The sequence below is a fragment of the Brienomyrus brachyistius genome, chromosome 22, assembly GCF_023856365.1.
Source record: "Brienomyrus brachyistius isolate T26 chromosome 22, BBRACH_0.4, whole genome shotgun sequence".
Classification (NCBI taxonomy): Eukaryota; Metazoa; Chordata; class Actinopteri; order Osteoglossiformes; family Mormyridae; genus Brienomyrus; species Brienomyrus brachyistius.
In genome coordinates this window covers 4,499,046-4,523,971 of record NC_064554.1, presented here as the reverse complement: position 1 = coordinate 4,523,971, position 24,926 = coordinate 4,499,046, and the positions used below count along the sequence as shown (strand labels likewise).

Sequence of the window (24,926 nt, the reverse complement as noted above, 5' to 3'; positions counted from 1 at the left end):
GCCTTTTCAAGTCCATCTATTTGGGACTTTTCCTTTTGCTATATAATTCTAGGACTCGTTCTCTTTTTCTAAATTTTATATTATCCAATACCATGCATACATTTTATAATATCTTCTGCAACAGCTTACTTCTCAGGTCATGCCTTTGCTTTGACCTGGGCCTCTTGCTGAACAAGCAATATATGGCAAACATGTTAGTTCCTCTATAGAAAATAGAAATCTCTTACTTAAGCAGATTTGCATTATTGTTTGATACATTTAATTAATGACAAGTGAATTACATTGTTTCAACCACTGTGTAAATGAACAACACCATTATAAACTTAATTGTTAATTACTGATTAGGTAATGCATTTTGCATAATCATCTATATTCCATTATTGATTACTGATTAGCATAATCAAGAATTTTCTATCACATAGTCTTTGTAAACTCCGGTTTCCCCCCACAGTCCAAAAACATGCTGAGGCTAACTGGAGTTGCTAAATTGCCCGTAGGTGTGCGTGTGAGAGTGAATGGTGTGTGAGTGTGCCCTGCGATGGGCTGGCCCCCCCATCCTGGGTTGTTCCCTGCCTCATGCCCATTGCTTCCGGGATAGGCTCTGGACCCCCCACGACCCAGTAGGATAAGCGGTTTGGAAAATGGATGGATGGATTAATTCTCACCTTTTTAATCAGGTTCACTTGTTTTTATTAAAGGCAGACTTGTTTAATGTCAAAGCATACTGCTATTTCTTTCACAGGCAATATTAAAGCAAACGTTCAATTTCATAGGATTTTAATTGTATCCATTTTTGTAACTACCTCTGTCTATGATCCTACTATCATGTTACATATTGACTGAAATACATTAACCACAGAAAGACACACATGTAACCCATAATGAGGCCTAAAGGAAAATATACCTCAAAATCATCAGTGTGTAAAATGACTCCTGATGTTACCAGCACCAGAGGTTATATGGGAAATAACACCAGAATTTCTAGCATCAGATGACGGTGGACAAGGTTGGATTGACCCGCTGGCATACCAGGGAAAATTCACGGTGTGAGAACCCCATGGTTGGCACAATCTACCTGGGGGTGTGGGGGACCCCCAAGTCCTGAGCCGATTTGTAATTCCAACTCAGTGCTGTTGGTGAAGTCAATCAAAGGGCACTAAACTCTGTGGTCTTTGGTATGCATTTCCTGCTTTTTTTTGTTCATTAGGGGGCGCTAGCAAGCATGTCAATACTGTACCTGTGAAGTTTGCCAGAGCTTGTTCTACCATCGTATTTTAGACGTCCTAGCTGTGGTTTTTAGAATTCAGGGAGCCATCTATTAGGAAAAGTAAGGAACTGCTCTACACAGTGGTGTACAGCATCTACAGTTTTGTGAACTAATTATCTTGCACTATATTTACATGTGTTTGTGTATAAAGTGACCCAAAACGCCATATCATAAAGGAACTCTTGTTCCACAACAGTATATATTTTATTGCTCATCCTCTGCATGTGTACACAATGTTACAGTTAAAAAAATGTTTTCAAGCTCACAGAACAGACACAGTGAATGTTGTAAACACACATACTGTAATAAATACAAACAAAATGGACGTTAGTAAAACACGGAGGCTTAAAGATGAAGACAAAACAAGTCCAGTCAGTACTAATTCTAGACAGAATACTAGGAAAGTATGGGGTTTTGTAAAATAGATCACTGATCAACAATGTACAGTTGTAAGAATAGTAAGAATGTAAGAATAGTGCACTGTAGTAGAACCAATGTATCCATGGATCATTCGGAATGATCAATCGTAATGCAATGACATTCCGAACTGGAAGCAATCCATATGCACGCAGTACGTACATACCGGCGCGTGTACATTCACGATCAGTACATACACTATCCGGTAAATTGATGGAAGGTACCACGACTTGCAGCTTGTCTGTGTGCAAAAGGGATCATCTTGTGTCTTTTTTTTCAGTCCCCCCTATTAAGTTAACATAAATTAAAAGTTCTGCCTTCCACATATGTGAATCTTATACTGTACAAAGCCCAACCTTGGAATACGTAATTTTCTCTATTGAGAGTTTTTACATTGTACACAGTTTTACATACATTGTTATATCTATATATATATATATATAAAATCAATATTCATTTTGAGTGATTTCAAATGCTGCAAACCGTTCATGATCTGAATAGATTCCCATTAGGTGTAACAAAAAAGCACATTCAACAATTATACTAAAAAAAAATTAAATCATAGCTGCTGAGCTGCTTGTAGGGCGTGCGCATAGGATGTATGTGTGCTGGGGTTACATCGTTACAATCCTCTTAAAAGACCAGGAGTTTGGAAGACATGCTCAGATCGGGAGATGGGAGATGACCCCGCCTTCAGACACCAGTTTTCTTATGAAAGAACAACTCAACATAGTGTTTAAGACATGCTATCGTGAGACATATTTTGTACTCATGTACCCACAAGTGAGTTAGCTTAACAAAATATATTCATCGAAAGACTGCAGCTCCTGAGAACAGGGTGCGAGGTCTGGTGGGTATTTAAGGACTTAAGACATGTGTAAGCGAAGGATAGGCAGATAAGCAGATACGAGCCATCGTACTTGCCAATGGAACACATCTTTGGAGTAGACCGGTGCTTCCCAATCCGCTCCTCGCGGACTCGCAGCTGGTCCATGTTTTTGCTCCTTCCCAGCTCCCTGCCAGACAGTCCACCTACCGGGAGCTGGGAAGGAGCAAAAACATGGACCGTCTTGCGGGTCCCTGAGGACCAGATTGGGAAACACTGGAGTAGACTATGGCATGTTACCAGACATTTAAAACCGACGTGACAAAAGCACCTACTGCTCCGTATTTTCTTGTAAAGTGCTCTGAAATTACAAGGCAAAATGCCCACCTTCAGCTTTCTCTCACCCAAAACACGCAGGGCAAAAGGCATCAGGACTGCCAGGGTCACGCTTCTCTCACCCACACTGGACAGATCATCATTTTTTCTTAAGGACGCTGAAATTAAACACTTAATATGTCTTCTGGGAAATTATTTAGCACCAACCTGGTCTAGTTCAATAAGCAAACTGGCAATTAGGACTGTACAAAGAAACGTCGACCCTCTACAGCTCCATGGTAACTATGATTTTGTTGGTTAAATGCTAAATTTAATAACAGACTGCATGGAAGAGGTGCATAATATATAAAAGAACACTCAGTCAGTACAGGTGGAGGAGATCGTCCCTTCAGCTCCTCTCAGCTTGCTGTCAGAGTGGTGAACTTCATTCAAGCATATGTCCCATTCACAAAAAGTCTAGCATTTAAAAATGAATACTTTGACCTTTTTCTTAAAAAAAAAGTATTGGAATAATTTGTTAAAATTTCCTATTATTTTTTTTTCTTTTTTCTTTACAGTTCTTACCATATAAAAATAATTCAAGCAATCAAAAGAACAGGAGACTAGTTCAGCTGCCAGGCTGGTCTCTGGAGCACCAGGCTAGACCCCCCCCCTCCACATCCCCTCTCTGCTGCTTGTGGAGTCTATGTTATAGAACACTGTCCCCCCCTTTAATGCTGATTAGGGTGCCCCTGCTCCTGCGGGTCCAGGGCATTAGCAGTCATCAATGTTTTTAGCAGCTGAAATAGGAAATTACAAAAAAAAAAAACAAGGTAGAGTGTAAAGATGGAGGACGGCAGACGGAGCCTGTCGCTGGGACGTCTCTGACCCCGCCGTCACGTGCCTCTCCGCCCCCGTCATTCCACAGCAAAGCCGCACGTCTCCTCGATGGCGGTCAGCAGCTTATCGTACAGCTTGTCGTAGCTTTCGTAAGGCGGAATGTCGATCCGGTTGAAACTACAGAAGCAGCAGATTCTAGGTTAATCTGTAATGTGAACCCGTTTCAGAAAACCATATTCTCTAATGCTCACACGTTGCTGTACATCATTAATGACATTCCATCCATCCATTTTCTTATCCTATCCAGGGTCCAGAGCCTATCCCAGAGGCTACGGACGCAAGGCAGGGAAAACCCAAGATGGGGTACCAACCCATCGCAGGACACACTCACACAATATCCCCACATACATGCACATCTACGGGCGATTTTGGACTGCGAGAAAACCCCACGACGACATGGGGAGCAGATGCAAACTCCAGGCACTCCAACCCCCGTCTCCGAGTTGTGAGGCTCCAGTGCTACCCACTGCACCGCCACACTGGCCCATAGTGGCCTTGCATTTCTGAAAGGCACTTAGCTAATGGGCTCAGCAGGATTTCCTCTCCGCTCGTGTCACTGGAGAGTACAGACTTACCAGGTGTGGGCTTTGGGCAGGTTATTGGTGTCAGCGTCGATCTGGTGGATGGTGAAGAGTCGAGGTCCAGCAGCACCTGCAGAAGATGCACGGCGCTTCAGAAAGAGGGCCCAACACACACACACACACACACACACACATCTTTGTGTGGACTCCTAATTCATTCTATGGGCAAACCCCTAATCCCCACTATGACAACCGTAACCCCTGCACGGCCCCAACCATAACCATAACTAACCAATCAAAACGTTATCTGGTCCCCACAGCGTAATATTTACAAAAGCGCCCACAGACCTTGCAGAGCCTTAAAACCCTGCAGCGGGACCCGTGATGAGCCGGTGACAAACTGCAGCAGGCGAGCGCGCCTCTCTTCGTCATAAGACTCGATCGCGCGCCAGAACCAGCGCACAATGTTGCTTTCAGCCGTGCAGTGCTTCAGCCGCGTGTTGGCCTTCCAGTCGCTGACGTCGATCTTGCCCAGACCGCAGACAATGAGCTGGTAGAGAAGTAGGCAGCAAGAAATGCGTCAAAACTAGGCCCGATCACATGACCACTGCATGGCTTTATGGGAAATTTACAAAGGCAGGTCACAGGGTTGCCTACTTCGGTCAGCTGACTGGAGTGAGAGTCTGCGCACACATTTACATGTATGTAAGACTTTTACTACCCTGTGAATAGTCTGCAGCTAATATTAGGTTTATAATGGAATAATACAGATTTGCCGTAAGATGCGTGAGAGTCTGAAAGCCTGAGTGTCATGCTAGATGCATGAGAGCTGGCAGCCTTGTGGTTAGTTGGAAGAATCTCACTCTGTGGTAACATCAGGCAGACACAGTAAAGGGGGAGTCCCGTACCTCCAGCTCCTTCTCGTCGAAGGGCTTCAGCAGATGCTGGGGGATGACCTCATGGAAGCCTTTCTGCAGGGCCAGGAACTGAGCCTCAATGCCGCGCAGAAACCTCCAGCTGACGTAGAGCCTGTGGGATAAGGAAGCCACAAGAAGGGCAGATAGTTACTTCAAGCTGCTGAGAAAGGCCCTGCATATAGAGAGCAGAGATGACAACACAACAAAGGCCTTGTTATGGACCTTGTGTTCAACACATGTTTCTAGAGAGTGTGGTTGTTCAGCCATTTTGTTTATTTTCCTTCTAGTCTCCATCAGGCGGCTGAGAGGAATTCGTGCCTTCAGGTCGGCGTGCGGAGTACAGTCACCGCGCCTTGCGGATGGACGCAGTCCTTACCTCACATACTCTTTCTTATTCTCCTCGTTGACGGGGATGCTCTTTCCGTTGGGCTTCAGCTCGTGCTGCACAATCTGGCCGTAAGCGCTATGCTCCACGCAGAAGGTGTGGTCCAGTACGCCTGTGATGTCGTTGTCACTGATTGGGGAGGAGAGATCTCCCGTCAGGTGACACAGCGGCCCGAGTCAGGGAGTATCTCGGGAGGGAAGAACGAGCGAGCTGCAGTAACTAGGCTAGTGTATAAAAATAAAGGCAGTGGAGCCACGGTCTGCACTGCACTGGGGAAGGGCACCTCATGTGTTCAATTTATTTGCTTGCTTGCTTACTTACTTACTTGCTTGCTTAACATATATATACAGGATAAAATGCATCGCATTGTTAGTTATGGATGTCCAGTAACCCTTGTACAATTAATGGTTTAATAAATTATGTGAATTCTGCTTGAAATAATGTTTAGCTGCCCAGCCATTAAGATGCAATGGGGGCTAATTCTTTGCAAGTCAGTTGCTCAGAGGGCTAAGCCTGTGTGCTTGTGATTACAAGGTCGCCGGTTCAAACGCAGCACGTCTGCGGGTCCTTGAGCAAGGCCCTCAACCCCCAGCTCCCTGGGCGCCGCTACGGGTGGCAGCCCTTCATAGACAGCTTACTCTACAAAGAGCAAGTTGAGGGAAGCGTAAAAGAATTTCTCCACGGGGATTAATAAAGTGATGATTATTATTATTCAAAGCAATATTGTAAATGGCAAAAAGTATGTTAGTGATTATGGGCAAGACCATATGAGTGCGGAAGAACAGTGACGATACCCATCTGATGTAGCGTCAACCCTGGGCAGACTGAGGGGATCGAAGCCACAGCAACCACGGAATTTTGAAAATCAAACAAATGTGTAAATAGCAGAATGATTTTGTGTTGGTCTGAGAAAACAAGCTTTTGTTATAGTTGATGGATATGTTCCTGGAGATGACATATTGTGGTCCAAACATCGGCTCCCAGACATGCAAGATCCGGAAATGTGACATTACTGACATGACAATTAACACCATTATCCATGACGGAGGGAGTCAGCATTGCTGCTCTACTGATACACTGAGACTAATCTTTTGCTCTTTGTAGTTTAATTAACTATCATCTGAGTATGTTCAGGACGTTTCCCTGGCTATGCTGGTTCAGCGCTGCTTTCCAGATATATGTGGGGACGGTGTGTACTCAGCAGGTTAGGAGGCTGCTGGTTCGAATCCCAGGGTCAGTAAAATGGACTTCATCATTGGGCACTTAACCCCCATTTGCTCCAGGAAGCATCTGACCCTACATCACCTCTTGAAAATACACATAGGTACATTCTGCTGCATCGGAGTTTGAACGAGCGAGCGCTTTCAGAATTCACGAGGAGCGGCTTCCCAAAATGTGCGCGCACGTGTGTGTGCGGCGCGGCCCTCCTCACGTACAGGATCCACACCAGGCTGTTGTGCAGGTCGGGGTCCACGGACTCCATGTCATCCAGGGTGATGGGCTTTCCCAGAAGCTGCTTGTAAAAGGGCAGCGTGAAGCCGCCGTCGATATAGTGACCGTGAAACACGGCTACACCCATGATCCTTCCCACGAAGTGGAAGTAGGACAGATGCTCCTGCAGAAGGAACCGTCACTACAGATTAGGCTCATAATACTTTTGTCAAAGTGCCAATTCACATTCATTATAATGCTCTACAGATGCAGCTTCAGAACAGCATACTGCACACAAGTCTCATGGCGCGGATGAAAACTTTCCGGCTATTAATCTGGGCAATAAGTGCGTATTTGCTCAGAAAAAAATATTAACGCTGGAAGAAAGAAACTAACAACTAGGTCTCCCTCAGAAGACAGAACTAATAACTTTCTTTGGGACACTGCTGTGTATTTTTTTCCAAATAGTCTTGTGGTAAATTCCTCAAGCTTTCTTCATGGACAGGCCATAAAGCTCTTCCGTTGACTTTAGTTGCTTTCTGCTCTTCTCACCATCCAAGCAATCCTACACAGCTTCAGTTATGTAGGTCATAATTGTGTTTGCAGAGTATTTGTGGTTATCGTGCCAGAGAAATGAAGTTTTTGCCAGTCACTTTACTGAAGATACGGCATGATTAATTCATCGTTCTATCAATTCCGACCAGGTGCCCTACAGCGTTTGCAGGGACACACCCATAGGCCATGACAAAGCCACCACCATGCTTCAAGGAAGGCATCATCATCTTCAGATGGTCTGGTGCCCTTGTGAACCAAAAACATTGTATATGGATTCATGGCACCAGAAGACCCTCTGTCACTGGTTGTCGCTGCATGATTTATAGGTCTTTGAATGGAACAGGTTCTTTCAGCTTGTTGCCTTTCCACAAGAATGCCTCTCTTGGCGCGACACATCTTACAAGCCTAACTGCTGAGTGAGAAAAATCAATGGACTTCCTTCTGTCCCTTAAAGAAGTGACTTTTAAGTACTGTTCATGAGCAGACAGTGTCTTGGGTCACCCACTGGGAAGAGTTGAGCAGGCTGTCACTCACTGCTAAAACTATGATAGTTCATGTGTCATCTTAGCCATTTTGAAAATTCTTAGGTTGCCTCAGTATTGCAGTATTTTTTGAATTTGCTACCACACTTTGTTTGGATAATTAGAAGTCAATTAAATAAGGCAGTTAAGCGAGCTGGTGGTGAAATTTAACAAATAAAAGTTCCCTGAGGAGAATTGGGAACCAAAGCTGTGTTCATCTAAGTAACCAACAGGATATTTATTTTTTGGCAATCAGACAACATCCTTGTTACTTTGTAATTGTATTACTGTTTATTTGTATATATCACAATCTCGATGCTTTTTTGAGCAAATATTCACTTACTGCCTGGGTAAATAGCTTTGAACCGCTGTCTGTAGCGGTCTTAGGACTTAGCAGTGCACATGGGTCACCCGAGAGCCCGTCGGTGCGTCCGGGATCCCCCCCCGAGCAGCCTCACCGGGTTCACAGCAGAGTCAGGGTTGATCTGCAGTGTATAGATGTCATCGCGCGAATACTGGAACAGCCCATAGTACGGATTCAGCATCTCATGGGACAGCAGGTACAGCCACTCCCTGCCCAGGCAACAGCAACTTTAGTTATTGCTCATCCTCGGCTCAGAGAATCACTGACCTGCGTGGATTTTCTCACAAATCACAAGTTAAGCATTTTAAGTACTGATAGAGACTTTTTGCAGAAAACATTGTTCTGTTATTCAGGCACTCGACAGGCAAATGCAACTGGTTTTTCCCTGTTGTACAGAAAGTGCACCGAACCATGAGCCCTATGCAATGGTTCATACCCAACTATGAATTTCATGTATCGTTACACCCCTAACATTCTTCCTCCAGTTATCAAAACATAATTATTATGGTCAGCCGTTTGAATACTAAACTCTCATTTCCTTAACATGCGTACCGAGCCACCCCGCCGTAATCAAGGCCTTCCTCTCCTCTGAACTTCAACATCAACCGCTTCCACAAATCCTTTGGCCTCATCTTCATCACCTGCCGGTACGACTCCTACAACAGGGAGAGAAACACCATTTCCCATGAGCCCCCCTTCCTGCCACTGCACACGTGCAGTGCTTCACCAGTGTTATATTAATCCCTTAAACATTAAGTGAGTTAAAACTGTAGGAGAGACCAGGGATGGGTGATGAATTGTCTCATTCTTATAAAATGTAGAAAAACTACAAAAAAATCCTTCAAAGTAAAAGTTGTAATGATTTGCTAAACATCAGGGGTGTTTGGGGGAATGCATAATATGCAGGAAGACACCAGAATCCTTTTAAGCACCTGAGCCCCTTTAACAACTGTCATCGGTCTCTCCCACACTGCAGAATACCCAAGCACATGTGTGTTTTACAAGCAGTCAATGGTGTAATGAGAAATCCCATACAGGACAGCACAGGGGGTCTTCTGAATACGAGGTGTTTCCAGGAAAAGAGCAACGTGAGAGAAGAGACAGAGAGTCAGAGCTTCCATTCTGTGCAGTAACACTCAGCCAAATTGCTCATCTTCAACCAACAGATCTCCCAAAGTCCCGCTCTGATGACACACTCAATCTGGTCCTTGGGGACCCCCAGCTGGTCCACATTTTTTGCTCCCTCCCAGCCAGTCCATGTTTTTGCTCCCTTACAGACGGTCAACATTTTTGCTGCCCCCAGCTCCCAACTAAAACGTGCACCGCCTGGGGGTCCCCAAGGACTGGTTTGAGAAACATCAGTCTTACCTCTTTCCCCTCTTGTTGAAATCACCCAACACAGAATGTCTCCCTTCAGTAGGGCAGATAAAAACAGGGCTCACCCCCCACCCCCGCACATTTCACAGCCTATTGCAGCCCAGGATGACATTCCCATACCTAAAAGGCCCCCAGAAAGTTCATGAAGAGGCCCAAATCACCACTTTGTTACCCTCGAATGGGCCCCTTTGTTATTCCCAGAAGAAGAATGGAATTTAAAACCACGCAAGACGTGACGCCATGCTGCTCCACCTCACAGGCCACAGAAACCTCCCGGGGCCCCACCTCAAAGATCTCCTCGCGGGACACCTCGATGCGGCAGTGTCCCGCCTGCGGCTGCTGCTGCGCCAGCTCCTGCCGCAGGCTCTTCAGCTTCTGCACAAGGTCCCGCTTGTACCGAGGCACCGGCAGGCAGTCCGCCTCCTCCAAGCCCAGAACCAGGTGGGGGCGCTCCGGCTGCTGGCTGTAGCGGCTGCGGGGGACGGGCAAACCGCCTTATAGATAAGTGACTTCGTCTTCAGGAGGACCAGAAAAGCAGCATGTGAGTGTTTCAGACACATTTTTGGAGAGTGGACACGCTACCTGAGGTTGCTGTTCTGGCTCTCGATGGCGACCCGGCAGCTGGTGGGACTCGGACTGTTCAGGACGAGAGGGCAGAACGGGCGTCAGGTTTAACGGCCGAGTGCTTTCACACACGCAGGGAATCTGCACGTTCACAGTTAAGGCAGGGCGATGGCCACAAACAGTTCGGTTGATATAAGGCATTCAGTGCAAGAGTACACAACTCCCCCCCCGCTGCCGCTGCCCCCAGCACGTTCACCTGAGCACCCTGTGCAGGTTGGCAGAGAGCCGGGGGTCCGTGAACTGCGTGGTGCGATTGTTGTGGTCCACGAAGTAAACGCGGCCGGTGGCCGTGTTACGGATCTCCCAGCCAGGCGGCAGCGGGCCCAGCTCTTCGCAGTTCACGTTGCTGAGGTCCCTTTAAGAGAGTCGTCATGGTGACGGTCAGCGACGCTGCCCGCTTGGCACAGAGGCTCTCAGGGACCCCTATGCCTGGTCGTGTGACTCCATGTCAGTAATTAGGTTTGTCTCATGGTCCAGGATGACCCTTACCTGGGCACCCTGGGGTCATGCCACGTGCTGACGCCCGTCTGGGTGTGTAGGAAGTACACCTGGCCCTGCTGTGTGGTCCTCTGCTCTGTACGGACACATGTCACATGCCATTACGGCCACAGGCGTGACACCTTTATCCAAAACCTTCGTCCAAAAACGCAGCTACAGACACAGGACTACAGGCCCGTACTCAGAAATGAAATCTGTGCGGGGTCCAGCAAACTTCGTTTTGTGTGGTGTGGGGGGGGGGGGGGGGGGGGGGCGCGGTTAACCCTGTAACTTTACATCCTGGCTACATGCATGCTTCAGACGCTCCCCAAACAGGGTGGCAGGAGCACAGCCCTGCTGTCTGTCTCTCCCCGTTAACGGGCCACTCTCCCTTTCTGCAGCCTCCAGGGGGCGCCACTCACCGTAGCCCTCGGGGAGCTCGGGGTGCGTGTGCAGGTGTGTGCGGCTCATGTAATTCCTGTGCCGCTGGGATCGTACGCGCCTCTCCTGCACCCGCAGGTCGCCCACAGGACTGCAGGTGGCGCCGTCGGCCTCCGACACCGGCGTGTTCTCGTCCAGCAGGCAGCTGAGGGGCCTCACCGGGCTGGAGTACTCCGAGGCCGGCCTGCAGACGAGGCCAAGGCACCAGTCAGCTCCTCAACTCAATATCCCCTTATTCTGTTACCAAGGCGATGTGCGGGTCACATGACCAGACTGACCTGGTGGGCCGTTCCCACTGCGTGCTGCGTGTGATGTGGTTCAGATACTGGATTCTGCCACTGGCCGTCCTCCGCTCCTCCCAGCTAAAGACAGCGCCACACAATTACCATCCGTGTCTCATTAAATAAATAGTATTTATCTAATAAACCAACGATTCCTAATCCAGTCCTTGGGGCCCTGCAGACAGTCCATGTTTTCGCTCCCTCCCAGCTCCCTACCAGAAAATGTGGACTGTCTGGGAAGGAGCAAAAATATGGGCCGTCAGCAAGTCCTCGAGGACTGGACTGGGAAACAACAGGCTGGCTGCTCACCCGTCAGGTAGATCGTTGTCGAATAAGCGGCTGCAGTCCACCACGGACCCCCCCGAGCCAATGCGATCCCGAGACTGTAGGCTCACTGGAAGAACCAGAGGAGACTCAGGATGCCGCCCGCCCCTGCCGTGACCTTTGACCCCCGACCCCGGATTAAGCACCCTGAAACTGCTCACCCACAATCTGGCCCCTCACTGTGTCACTGTCATTGGGCCCCAGCTTGTTGAGGTCCAATCGCTGGTCTGTAGATAACCAGAAGAAACTTCATTTAGTTAAAAATCGCTCAACAAAGCCACACCAGAACCTCGCCAGTGCTGAGGGGGCCGTCAGGGTATCAGGTACGCCCTCCTGCATCTCTGCCCCCCAACTGACTAAGGTACAAGAGGAATAATTAGCAGTTTCTTGTTGAGCGTGACCATGATGCCAATGGAGCTGATCCAGAGTCAGTGCCAGCAAAATGACAAAAAAAATAAATCAGCTATCCGAAAAGGGCCGGTCACCCTGTGGCAGCTCAGAGGGCTACAGGACCAGACCCAACACACACACACACACACACACACACACACACACACACACACACACACACACACACACACACACACACACACACACACACACACACACACACACACACACACACACACACACACACACACTGAGCGCCAGTCACAGAGCACCGGGAAGCACAGGGCTGAGAAAGACAGCTCTGTGGCGAGACGCTGTTCCTGGAAACGGAAACCACCCCCGGGGAATTCTGGATAATGAGAGGGGGGCCACCTGCCATCGCAGCCCCGCGGAATGACCTGGAATGGCTGCATCATTTATAAGCTAAACGCTTGGCTCGTGCTTTAAGTCGGACTCATCCAGGGAGTCTGGAGATCGCTACTCCCACCTCCTACTCCCAGATGGCAGCAGCTCGAAGGGACCCACCAGGAATAGGCAGCGTCAGCGTCACGGAGATACAGGCCGCAGCGATTGAGGCACAAAGAGCATCAGTTAGCAGAACAGACCGACTCCAGTCAGTCGCACCCCCCCCACCCGCCCCCCAAGAGCACCCTGACCCTGGGAAAAGGGCCACCTACAGCCAGTGTCTTTGAGCCGGCTGATGGTGTTGGACAGGAGCCTGACGCAGCCCAGGAAGCCGGCGCCCTGCTTCTTGTGGATCTTCTTGTGGTTCCACACGCTGATGGTGATGGAGTCGGACTTGCCGATGTATCTGGGCGGAGGCGGAAAGGGAATGGAATTTAAAAAAAAATAAATAAAAGCGTGACCTTCAAAGCAGACACTGCCAGGACGGTATAGGCTGGACTGGGGGGGGGAGGGGGGCTCGCACAAACCACACGACTTCGGGAAGCCCTGCTAGCAATTTCTATTACAACATGGAGCCCCCGTCAGAATGACAGCTGTATGACCGAGGACGGATCCCATCACAGAATAAGCAGGATGTGGAATCCCACAATAACTACTGCTATATGTGTGTGTGTGTGTGTGTGTGTGTGTGTGTGTGTGTGTGGGGGGGGGGGGGGGGGGGGCATTTCCCAGAAGAGACAGAACGACCCTGGGTGTGTTTGACGGCGTGGGATCAGAGGAAGTCCCTTCAGCGCGTCCTGTCTGGCAGACGGCATTTACGGTAAGCATGCACACGCACACACACACACACACACACACACCACACACACACACAGACACACACACACCACACACACGCACACACAGACGCACACGACGCACATGCACGCACGCACACACACACGCACGCACGCACACGCACGCACGCACACACACACACGCACACACACGCACACACACACACACACACACGCACACACAGACGCACACACCGCCCCCCCCCCACCATAAAAGCAGAGGGGGTTCTCAGAGGAAGCTTCTCATACTGCTATCGTTAATCTCCCACATTATTCCACACAGACTTTCAGCACAAACACATGCCCTAGTCCCTGTCTGGATTGCCACCCAGGCTCCCTGCATCATCAGAGGCTCAGATCTTTCTCTCTCTGTCTCAAACACACACACACACACACACAGCACTGTTTGTGAGGCCCACCGGGATACACGTACAGGTCATAGTGTTGGTTCCACTTTGGGTCCAGGGTGTTCCTCACGGTGTCAGTGGAATGACACTGACCTGATCCATCCACCACCACCTTGGCAAAGGGATCCGGGAGACCTGGAGAAGCAGAATCAGAATCCATGTATGCCGGCCAGAGGTCAAAGGTCAGCATTAAATGTCAAACATCACACTGCAGATCAGAGATTCCCAGGGACCTGTGGAGGCTTTGGAGTAGCAAGAAGCCAGAGATGAATACAGAACTTGTCATGCGACTGCCCGATCCCTAGCCGAGCATTTTATGGACCAAGCCGCCCATCACCTGAGGTGACGAATGAATGTAAATCGATGCAGTTAACTGTGCTGACATTTGTGGCTTTTCATGCTGGAAGAAAGAGATAATCAGGTGTTCCTTTCAAGCCTTTAATTAGCGACAAATCAGAACTGGAAAGCCAAAAAACATCTCTCGTATTCATGACTAATTTCGGCTGTATTAGGTTTCAACTCTAAATGATACCTAAAAAATAAAAGGGCTTTTAGATAAAGATTTTTAACTGAACTTACACAAGTGTGATCTCTTCCCTATGGACAAGATTAAGTGCTCAGTGTGCCAGCCAATCACAAAGGCGGGAGATCATGTGACCCACGTGCCTGCTTACACAACAGCTGAGCGAGTTCATGTTAACTGATGGCTGTGCCAAACCAGCCGAGTCACACTATCCACAGGGCATCTGTGCAAAGCCATAAACACAGACAGACACAGAGGGTGCTGACAGTCCCTGCCTGGGTGGTGACCAAAGTGTCCATGCTAAAATGGGGAAGAACCGTACCCACAATGCATCGGGGATTCGGGCCAAAACAGAGGGAGACCGAACCACACTATTCCGGACAAGTACATCTCCACTATGGGTTTGTTTGGCCCAGCACGGCTCGACTGGGCTGTTGATTTATTTATGCCTAGAATGCACTTTTCTTTGTCGCTTAGGAACCCATAGTGGAAGGCCACATGAGACTTAAGTGATTTTCCTTTAAATAAATCTCAATTTAGGTAACTTCGCAGATGATCTGTTTACAACTGTCCTCACTCCGACAGAGAGCGCTCACCCCAGACCAGTCCTAACCACGTGCCGCCACTTCAAACTCTAAAGTGACCCAAAATCTGTATTTCTCCCGAGACACACTCATCCGACGGGCTTCAAAGCAGGCGGCTTTCGACAAAAAAAAAATTCATTTGCATGGTGCTATGTGACCGAAATAGACCTTTTTAAATGGGTTACTTACGAAAGAAGTCTTTCTTCACCAGGTTTTTCGCACAAAGGACTGTGAAAGAAAAACAAAACACAAGTTAGCATTTTTTAGAGACCTCACTCACTGTCTTCCTGGGTGTACGCATCATTACATTGGCGGATTACTGCAGTTTTGCTTTTAGAAGTATCTTGAAAAAAAAATTCAACAAAGAATGTCAGTGAAAGGAAGAAATTTTTATCCAAAAATTGATATGTTCTGCATGTAGTACAACAGAAAATAGAATTAAGCGAGAGCATGAATGTGACGCCCTGAATCCCTTCTCACGGTTCCTCCAGTCTGGCGCAAAAGTCTCAAGCTGCCATAGCAATGAGCAGCAAAGCATTCAAATCACTTCATCTCCCCCCCCCGGACACAGAACTCCAGCTGGCCAGGGATGCTGTTGCTGCAGCAACGGCCGGCTTTCAAAACAAAGGGAACTGACCATTTCTGGAAAGCTAACAAAAACGCACATGCCCAGAATGCCACAGGAAGTCACCATCCACTCCCGGGCGATGCAGCAATGCTGCAGGCAGTGCAGGCGTAGCTCACATTCTCAGGCGGGCGTCTTTCAGCAAAACCATGCGGGCTGAACGCCTTCATCTTGGAAACTGGACTCCACCTGGGATTTGAACTTAGAACCTGTCGTCCCACCTGCTGACATCTGTTAAAGCTCATGGGGGCCCTTAATGGCTAACACTGTAATGACATCGCACAGCAGGTCAAAACCTTCACCTCATAAGTGAAGTTCGCCCTCTTCTTCCTCAAGCCCACAATTCAGGAACCCCTGTCACCTCTCCCACTCCTTACTCCTGCGATTCCTAATTGGGTCCTCAGGTATCACGTCTTTACATCTTTTTTTTGCTCAGCCTAATGGGAGCTGGGAGGGAGAGAAAACCATGGACCAACTATGGGTCCCCAAGAACCGATTTGGGAAACACTGCCTTACACCAGAACTGAGGGTAATGGAATCCACAGCTTCCGGGGGCGGGGACCTCGTTCTTTAATTACTCTCGATGCATCCGTCACGTGATATGTAAAGGGTCATGCTGTGTCAAGCAGTAAAACACTGTCCAACGGCTTGACTCGATTCATTTATGCCACTCAAAATTCTCCAGCCCAATTGTACCTGCATTCCAGTGATACTACTGTGATCTCCGGCAGAGATAAGGGAGACGTATGCATTTCTAACGAGACCTAGATAGTACAGACGTCTGATTGCAGCACACTGACGCAGGCAGACTGGGATCATTTTAGCAGGAATAGGACCGGTTGACGGAGAGCCACCCTGAAGGCGCCTAAGACACGTCCACGTCATGTCCCCAGTCCCCCAAAAGACACAGGTTGTTCTCAGGTTTCACTCCACAACCAGGTGCTGTCACAGTACTTCTGGAACTACACTTACGTGATCTAAATCCTCAAAACCCAAGTGAGGAAAGAGACACACATCCCGATTCGGTCAGATGCATCACTTCCCAGACAATAAATCACCAGCCGTGCTGTCTTGCGATAAAGGCCCACAATCGTCCAGAGAAAGCCGTGAGTGCCTCTCCAGCTCGGTGTAAATTTGTCATCAGTTGCTGATGTCGATTTTAAGAGCTCCCTGGTCTTCCCTTCCCCCTTCCACATAAAGGATGTTCACAGAAGCACAAACCTAAATATACCTGATGCGGCCTAGAACACGGATCTTTCTAGAGCCCTGACCTGCCTGAGAGGAGGCCAGAAGCACCCCCCTTGCCTGTTGTGAGCACGCCGTACACTGACAGCTGAACAGGCCGTTTCTTGGGCATCTTAGTAAAAAAAAAAGGTTGGATTTTGCTCATCCAGGAACAAGGCAAACCCAAAAGGAAAATGCATGGCTGTAGGGATCTGTTCATTTACTCTAATGGGAGATCTATCCATCACACTGATGGGCACGGGTACACCAGTATTAATTCATCACTTTCTATTGGCTCTTTCACACAACTGGGGCCAATCGGGTGGACCGTTAATGCACACAGAACGTTAACTGATTTTAAAGAAGAGAAATAGAATCTGAAAATGTGCACAAGCTCAGAGTAAACAATGACAGCTTTGTCTGTTTAAAGCATAAACCAGACTAAAGTGGCCAAAACCAGGGCTGGCACTGCGACCATGCATCCAAACATCCTTGGAACCGTGTTGTGTCTCTGAGGACCGTCATATTACTGTGAAGACCATCGACACTCCCCAGGTTATGAAGGTGCGCGTTATGATATTTTGACTTTACAATGGGTATGATTATTAAATAAACTGAGATATGTAAGACTATTATAAAACAGGCTTTGTGTTAATGATTTTGCCCAACTGTAGGCTAATGTAAGTGTTCTAAGCATGTTTAAGGGAGGCTAGGCTGTGATGTTTGTTCGGTTAGGCGTACTGCATTAAAATGCATTTTCAGCTTACGATAAACCTGTCGGAACGTAACACTATCGTAACCCAGGGATCGCCTGCATGTCCTTTTCCTTCATTACACAAGAAAATAACCTGTATTCTCACGTCCCGTTACTGGCAAAAGCTTCTTTGAACTCACAGAAGTAAAAAGGCACCAAAAAGATTAGCTAATGTAATGGACATTTGTTAAACTGTTTTTCCTGTGGGGCACTCTGCCCAGCACACATGCCCTGTGTACATCCCATCACATGCCTTTGCTGCCGGACCGCATCACCATGGCAACGGGAACAAGTCAAAAGGCAGGCGGAGATTTTCCCTCCATTGGTGCTTATTTCCGATTCCTCTGGCACGCTTCCCCGAGCACACGGCCCGCCAAGACTCATTTACAGAGCAGGGACCCCGCACTCAGCGAATTCCGCTACAGCTGACCGAAATATACAGCAAAACGCATCTTCCCACCTCGGAGAGAACGGAGCAGATTAGACAAAAGTAGGTAATGAGATATCAAGCTGAGGGGACAGTGACACGCAGAGTACAAAGAACGCTTCGTTTTCCATGAGAAGCGGGATTATGGAAGCGCTGTCGCATTGCCATTCAGGATGAGCCCAAAGACATCCCTCTGTGGGTCTGAGAAACCCCCATAAGCACTCCCATCATGATTAATGGCTGAAAGTTCAATTAAAAAACAAAAACACTTAAAGGGTTTTAGGCTGACACTAGTTTCTCTCCTGATTCGCAGCAGATCTGATCAGACCTACATAAGCAGGCCGTGCCGAGGTGTCGTTACATCATATTACATTATTCTACTTTAAGTAAAAATGACCAGAACTCAGAGAAGCCTGAATTGACACAATGTGACAGTTTTCCTGCAATAGGCCAATTTCTTGTGAATGAAGCAGGCATGTGGACCTTCAGCGTGCCAAGCGCTCCGCGCTCCCCCAAGGTCCTAGTGCACCTCGGATCCCACGCCCTGCTCCAGGCAGCGCTGTTCTGCTTCCCTGGGTCTAATCCAGAAATAGGTTTTTAAAAACCCAATAACAGGTTACAGCTGGATCAATAGCAGCTTTGCTACATTGGTATAAATAATGTATCAGTACTGCTTTGAAATACAGAGCTGTCCATAAATTAAACCACCAGTAATGGCTTGTAATATGGCTTTAACATTATCAGTGAAACATGCATCGATTCGGATATCAATTTGGCCTCAGCAGTTACAAGATAATGCGCTGATGTCAGGTTTATATCTGTGTTTGTTCTGTTCGTCATTTAGCCCAGCCTATTTTCGTCACTTGGGAAAGGGATATGAATGAACTCACGTTAGCTCCATAGCATTTTAAACCAGAGGCAGACATTTCAGGTCCAGAAAGTAAAAAAAAATAAAATAAAATAAAAAAAAAAAATCAGACCCAGATTTACTTTCAACCAACCAGTTGAGTATAAAGAGTCACGGTCAGTGAGAGACCGATGCTTCGCCAGGTCAGACGTGTTGCCCCCTTACAGCAGTGTTTGCATACTGGGGCCGTCAGCAGGTTTGCCCATTTAGTTTGCATTAAAAACAAAATAACGCCGTGTCTTACTTATGCTGTCCTGCTTTTCAACAATAGGTGGACAGAGGGCAACAGCTGTTTCCATCTTCCATCCAAGAAGCTTCTCTGCACAAGTGTTTTTTACGGCACATTTTCATTGAATACCAAAATTTGCAAAATAATGAAATTGTACCATTCTGAATTTTTGGCACCATGGTACGATACTGATATACGGAGGTGGAGTACAAATCCAGGCCAAGATTTTCTTTCGACCAACCAGCTGAGGACTCTGTGACTGTGACTCTTTATACTCAACTGGTTGGTCGAAACAAAATCTTGGTCTGGATCTGTACTCTCCGGATCTGAAATCTCCACCTCTGTGGATACACAGGACAGTATTAGAACAGGATTAAGTCATTAGACCAAAGCACAATGCTGGCTGGCCACCTGTGGATCCCCATGGCTAATAGTTGACAAAATGTAACATTTTTACACCTGCAACTAAACGATTACATGAAAAGTTGAACTACATGCAGGCGGGCAGCCAGCAGAGAATGGGAGGAGTCAAACCCAAGACAGGAGGAAATGGATGAAAAGGCAGAGAGCCAAGAAAGGGAAACGCTCTAATCTCACAACAATGGTGGCAGAACAAGAACCAGGCAGGGATGCAAGTCCAGGTTTCCACTGCAAATGCAGCTAATGGTGCCGCAAACATTCCATTCACGGCTTCTTCGTTAGATTGCACACTTGTGACTTTTCATTGGTCTGCGTATGCAGACGTCACACAAAGCCACTGGGCTATTTATTACTTGAATTGGTAATAATTTACTTTCACTATTTCAGCACAAGTGGCTACACCTGACATTTAACTAGTGTACTTTTAAGAGCTGCATTTTAAAGAACCCAATAATACAACTAGGAGCAACAAGGACCTAAAAACCCTAATACAGAAATGCAGTCTCTTTTTATAAAAGGAGAAACCCTAAAACAAAAAAAATGCATGGAATGTGTGTAGACAATACATCCGCATGTCACGACACAATCTCCTCTGAAGAGCACTCGCTAAGGCAAGGGGTGCGTCAAAAAGGTGTGATGACATGTGACTGTCAGGGTAAAAGTCGGCTCGTGCGAGAAATGTCACGTTACAGACAGTCAGGACGACTGAGACCACTCGTACAGTTAGTCATGTTGACTTAAGACCATGCCGGCAACTAAGGGATATATTAGTGGTGAGAATATACAAGCATTAAAGCCGATAATAAATCAAGAACTTCATTAATAACTATAAAATGTTGAACAGTCAAAACCATTTAAATAAGATACTTAACATTAGCTTTTGCTACATAAAAAAAAAAAAAAAAACGAAAAAAGCCTGCCTCAACTTTACTGGCTCTTTGAAAGATGTTTTTAGTAAAAAGTGGTAACTCTGCCTAAGGCAGTGAAAAGAGGGACAATAGAATAAAACGTGTTTAACAGTGAAAGGAGTTTACTCCACTCTTATATCCGGCCTTTATTTACAGCCTGGATGAATGCAAAACAAACTGACTGTCTATCTCAAGGTTACATCACAGGCTAAGTTTCGTCTACGCAAAGATTGTGTTACAGCTCCTGTTGTCACGGCAGCACTGATGCAAGGAACCGACAAAAAAAAAAAAAAAAGTAGCCGGTCAAGCTGGAAACGTCCCAACGAAAACGCGGCTGGCAGGGAGGGGACGCTGACTTACCGTCATGCCACTCAATACCGTTTCCTTCCTTTAATACGCAGCAAATTCCGAGAGACAATCACTGACACGGTCAGTGTTGTGGCAACAGGACTGATTAAAAAAAAAAAGGTTTTCAACAAGCGGGCCATTATGGGACAGAAATGTCAAGAAATAGCGATCTTAGGAACAAACGAAGGGCAGGAATTTGCTCCGCAGTTTCGGGTGTTTGAGAATCAGCCTGTACGTGCTTCTGTCATACACTTCAGTAGGTCAGAAATTGGGGGGGGGGCAGCCCCTACTACCTGTATGCTGTTGCCCCAGATAGTGGCACCAAGGAACATTCGTTCTCTTAACCTTTTAAAAATTAGGTGACCGATCACTTTCATTTATCCTTTCTCCACCCCATTAAAAAAAAAAAGCATTCGAGAACATAGAGTTAATCTTTGTGCTTTACAAACTGTACATCCACCCTCATCTTGATCATCTCACCTGCCTCTGCTCTCCTAAATCACCATCGACGCACTGTTCTGGTGCTTTCAAAAAAGAACACTACCATTCCTGGCAGCAGATCAGGGAAAAGACAACTGTAAATAACAGAACTGATAAATGTGGGACTTTCCAACAAGAACACGAGGCTGGCGATAGCGACAACACAGGTAGTCACAGTCTGGATTTGACTGACTGGCTAAGACTATGTGAAAGCGAAAATAGGTCAGTGGTATATCCGTAAATGGCGGGGCAATCGGTGCTCTGGGGCAGCAGCGTCACCGCGGATTGTGGCGTCCCAGAGACCCTGCGACCAGGTTGACTGTGTATCTCTGCCCATCTCTGCTGTTCCGAGCAGCAAACCTGCACCTCGTGCAGGAACCTTCAAATGGACACGCTGACATCGACCGTTTTGGCTTTCCAGCTTTCCAATCTGGACAGCAAAGCAGCTGCCGAGGGGGGGTGGGGGAGAGTGGCGGGTCATTTGGAAGCGCCAAGCTGAAGGTCACTACCCAAGAAACCGCACCGTCAGTCAGTTTCCCCATCAGTCATGGATGACGAATGATAACGGAGGGAAGGGGGGGGGGCCAAGAGATGATGGGCGTGGTACACCGAAACCGACCTGCCGTGGCACAGTGAGCAGAAGTGATTAAGTATAGGAATCAGGCCACTAAACCCAACACCAATGCCCAGGTGGTAATGACATCATCATCATGGCGGACTCACACATGCAGGGAGCTTCATCACATATATAAAATTGCCCTTCCATTGCAAGGCAACATTTTTTTCAGGATACTAAAGCCACTGCCCAAATAATATTTTATACAACAACCTACAACACACACTGGCTTTGTCCTTTACCACTGGAGTGTCTGGATCCGTTTTTGCATAAATAGGTCACCCCCTGCTTGAAGAATAAGGAAACTGTTAGCCCTGTACAACATTTATATATTTAGAGCCACAGTGAACAGATTTGTGATCTGTTGCTCACTCTGAAGTTCTTGTCCGCGCAGAGTGGTACTCACGGAGATCGCTCACATCATTCGGCCCAAACTGAAATGTACATGCCATCACTGGACAGCCCACTACAGGAGCAGGAACACCACCACTCAAACTGAATAATTCGTTACATGTTGTGGCTGAATCACCAAGCTGAGCTGAAGTACAAGGTACGATTGTTATTTTTAGTGTCTTCTATTGAAATAAAGGTACTCTTTATATGCACAGCGCCATCTGGCAGACCGTGAAATAGTTTGTACATTAGCAGAGATACACTTTAGTGAGAGGGCTACCAAAAGATTTGTTGTGGTGTTAATTGCAACACCCATCACGGGCTGAGAACTTGAGCAGACAGGATCCATGATTCGTGCGCCTAAAAAGTAAACTATCATACCAAACTTAGCAGTCCTCATTAACGAGTCTTAATTCAGCAGCAACAGTAAATAGTAATAATAATAATAATAATCACTATAACTGTTTCAAAATGTAGCTTCGCCCCATTGATTAACAGAATTGTAACGGAGTGCCGAACACGGCGCTAGGCTTAAGTCTTCGGTTCTAATTCATCAGGTTGGCATCGTATGAATGTAACAGATCCGAGACGTATCTTAACGCATGAAAGAACGACACTCTTCCCATAGTCTTCAAACTAAAATGACCGCCACTAATATGAGGATTTAATGAAATCCCAAATCCCTAAATAATAAAGCTGTTGTGCCCGTCATTCAGAGGACAACCCTCACTCACAGTATTTTCTTGGCTTACGTGCTCCGATTTGAATTGGTTTACATACTGGAATCAAAAACTATGAAACTTAAAGACCTCTTCGTCCGGAATACAGGCCTTTCTTGTTTCATACTTCACAAAACATACGTTTCGAGGGAAATCCTGAAGATGATAGTTGTACACAATTTCATAATTAAGTCTGTATCCGATGTGATTTCCTCTTTTTATAATCTTCAGAAACTCTCATTCCCAGTTGCTGCCCGATACATGCATCTGAAAGAGATCAAGTTAACCCACGCGTGCGCACACACGTATAGCGCTTTACAGTCTTTCGAGCAAGTTTCGATTTGGCAATTAAGGTGCTATTAAAACACCGGTAATACACGGTTTATATTTTATATCATTCTCTACTGCTTAAGTAGTCACCCAAATGCTCAATGGACTCATTGCCCGTTCACAACACAGACTGGCCCTTATCCATTCATACGCATTCGTGATCTTTTTACAGACAAACCCCGTGGAGACAGTTTCATACGTCGCATTTCGTTGGCGAAACAGAGCACTACCACGTCGACACGTGAATTAATTCTGTGAAAATATATAAGCTCATGATCTTAAACTCTCGGCATCAGTGTTAATTCCATATTTACACACGCATGAAACTATTTTCTTCTCGGAGTCACGCCGACGTTCTGTTTTCATCCTGTTTGATTTGTTGCAAGGCGTGACTGCAATTAAAGAATCCCCAGAAATAAAACCCATCAAGTACCGGTATCGCAAACACGCACGAATATGGGACTAAAATGAAAGAGTTTAAAAATAATCTGTAGCCAAGATAAACAGCGTGAAGCAAAGACTTAAACGCTTAGGTGGTTAGGAAAGGGGTAGTATATTAACAAGCTAGTTAGGGAAACGCACTTTAAAACGTGGTATTTATCAAACGTTATTAGCCAACGTTACACTATATCGTCATGGGAACATTAAACCAGGCGCTACAGATTCCGTGGTGCTTTTCCCGAAGTTACTTCAGCTCGCGAAGTTGTTTCTAGATATATAAGCTTGTCATATTTGGATATTTTTCCCTATCGTCAGTGTATAATGAAATACATAACGTTTTTTTAGTCGTCAGTTCTGAAAAGCACACAAACAATGACTCCCCTCATCCCCCTAACATGTAGCAAAGGCAAGCTGCAGCGCTACAAAGAAACCCGCAGGAAGGATCCATTTGCAGACGTGAGCACACTGGACGTTTTCAAGAAATCCTTACCTGTTAGCCGCAATTTTACCGGTCCGTTTCTCCTAACCCCCTGATTAGACATGTCCCTTCGTTTTCCAGTTTGACGTGCGGCCGCAGAATATTATCAATATGATCCCTTTAGTAGGTCTTTCGCCAGTTTCACAGTGAATAAACAGTAATGGAGTCACGGCATTGTGGCCCGGATGTGCACCGCGTTGCCATTTACACACGCCAGCGTCGCGCGCGCGCTTCCACACAAACACGCAGCCGTCGGACTCGCCAAAGCAACGCTTTTTAATTCGCTCGCCGTTCCGCGTCGTCCGAACAGAGAAATGCCGTCGCCGACCCCTTCGGCATCTTCATTCAGCAGCATCGGTTGAGCATATCGGACCGGGGAAGGCGAAACGCAGCAGCGCCACCGCCGCCGAGCTCCAATGACTGAGCAAGCGAGGACTCGCGGAGCCGTCCTGGCCGGACCATCCTTTGAGGCGGCCGAGCGGCGGGTAGGTGACGTCATCACCCCCAGAAGGACCGCCACTGCGTCGGCGCAGCCCACC

At 47.1% G+C, this 24,926-nt stretch overlaps 1 protein-coding gene across 1 annotated transcript; it reads right to left on the bottom strand.

The window, feature by feature from the left end:
- Positions 1-1,435: 1,435 nt before the first annotated feature.
- Positions 1,436-24,926, bottom strand: LOC125717474 (E3 ubiquitin-protein ligase SMURF2-like). The gene is made up of 20 exons (XM_048990450.1): positions 24,400-24,926; positions 15,278-15,316; positions 14,008-14,116; positions 13,011-13,144; positions 12,105-12,170; positions 11,929-12,013; positions 11,617-11,700; positions 11,320-11,522; positions 10,910-10,994; positions 10,617-10,775; positions 10,379-10,432; positions 10,082-10,268; positions 8,972-9,075; positions 8,514-8,628; positions 6,985-7,163; positions 5,540-5,677; positions 5,155-5,275; positions 4,595-4,796; positions 4,301-4,376; positions 1,436-3,842 (listed from the first exon to the last, which is right to left on the bottom strand). Exons 1-20 carry the CDS (start codon positions 24,449-24,451, stop codon positions 3,743-3,745), a joined length of 2,292 nt encoding a protein of 763 aa, XP_048846407.1. The 5' UTR covers positions 24,452-24,926; the 3' UTR covers positions 1,436-3,742.

Excerpts from the sequence above, each read along its gene's own strand:
- LOC125717474 (XM_048990450.1), bottom strand. The coding sequence starts at position 24,451 with ATGTCTAATCAGGGGGTTAGGAGAAACGGACCGGTAAAATTGCGGCTA. Across the intron at positions 13,145-14,007 it reads TGGAACCAACACTATGACCT|ATACATCGGCAAGTCCGACT; the intron begins GTACGTGTATCC and ends GCCTCCGCCCAG. Across the intron at positions 12,014-12,104 it reads AGTGAGGGGCCAGATTGTGG|TGAGCCTACAGTCTCGGGAT; the intron begins GTGAGCAGTTTC and ends TGGTTCTTCCAG.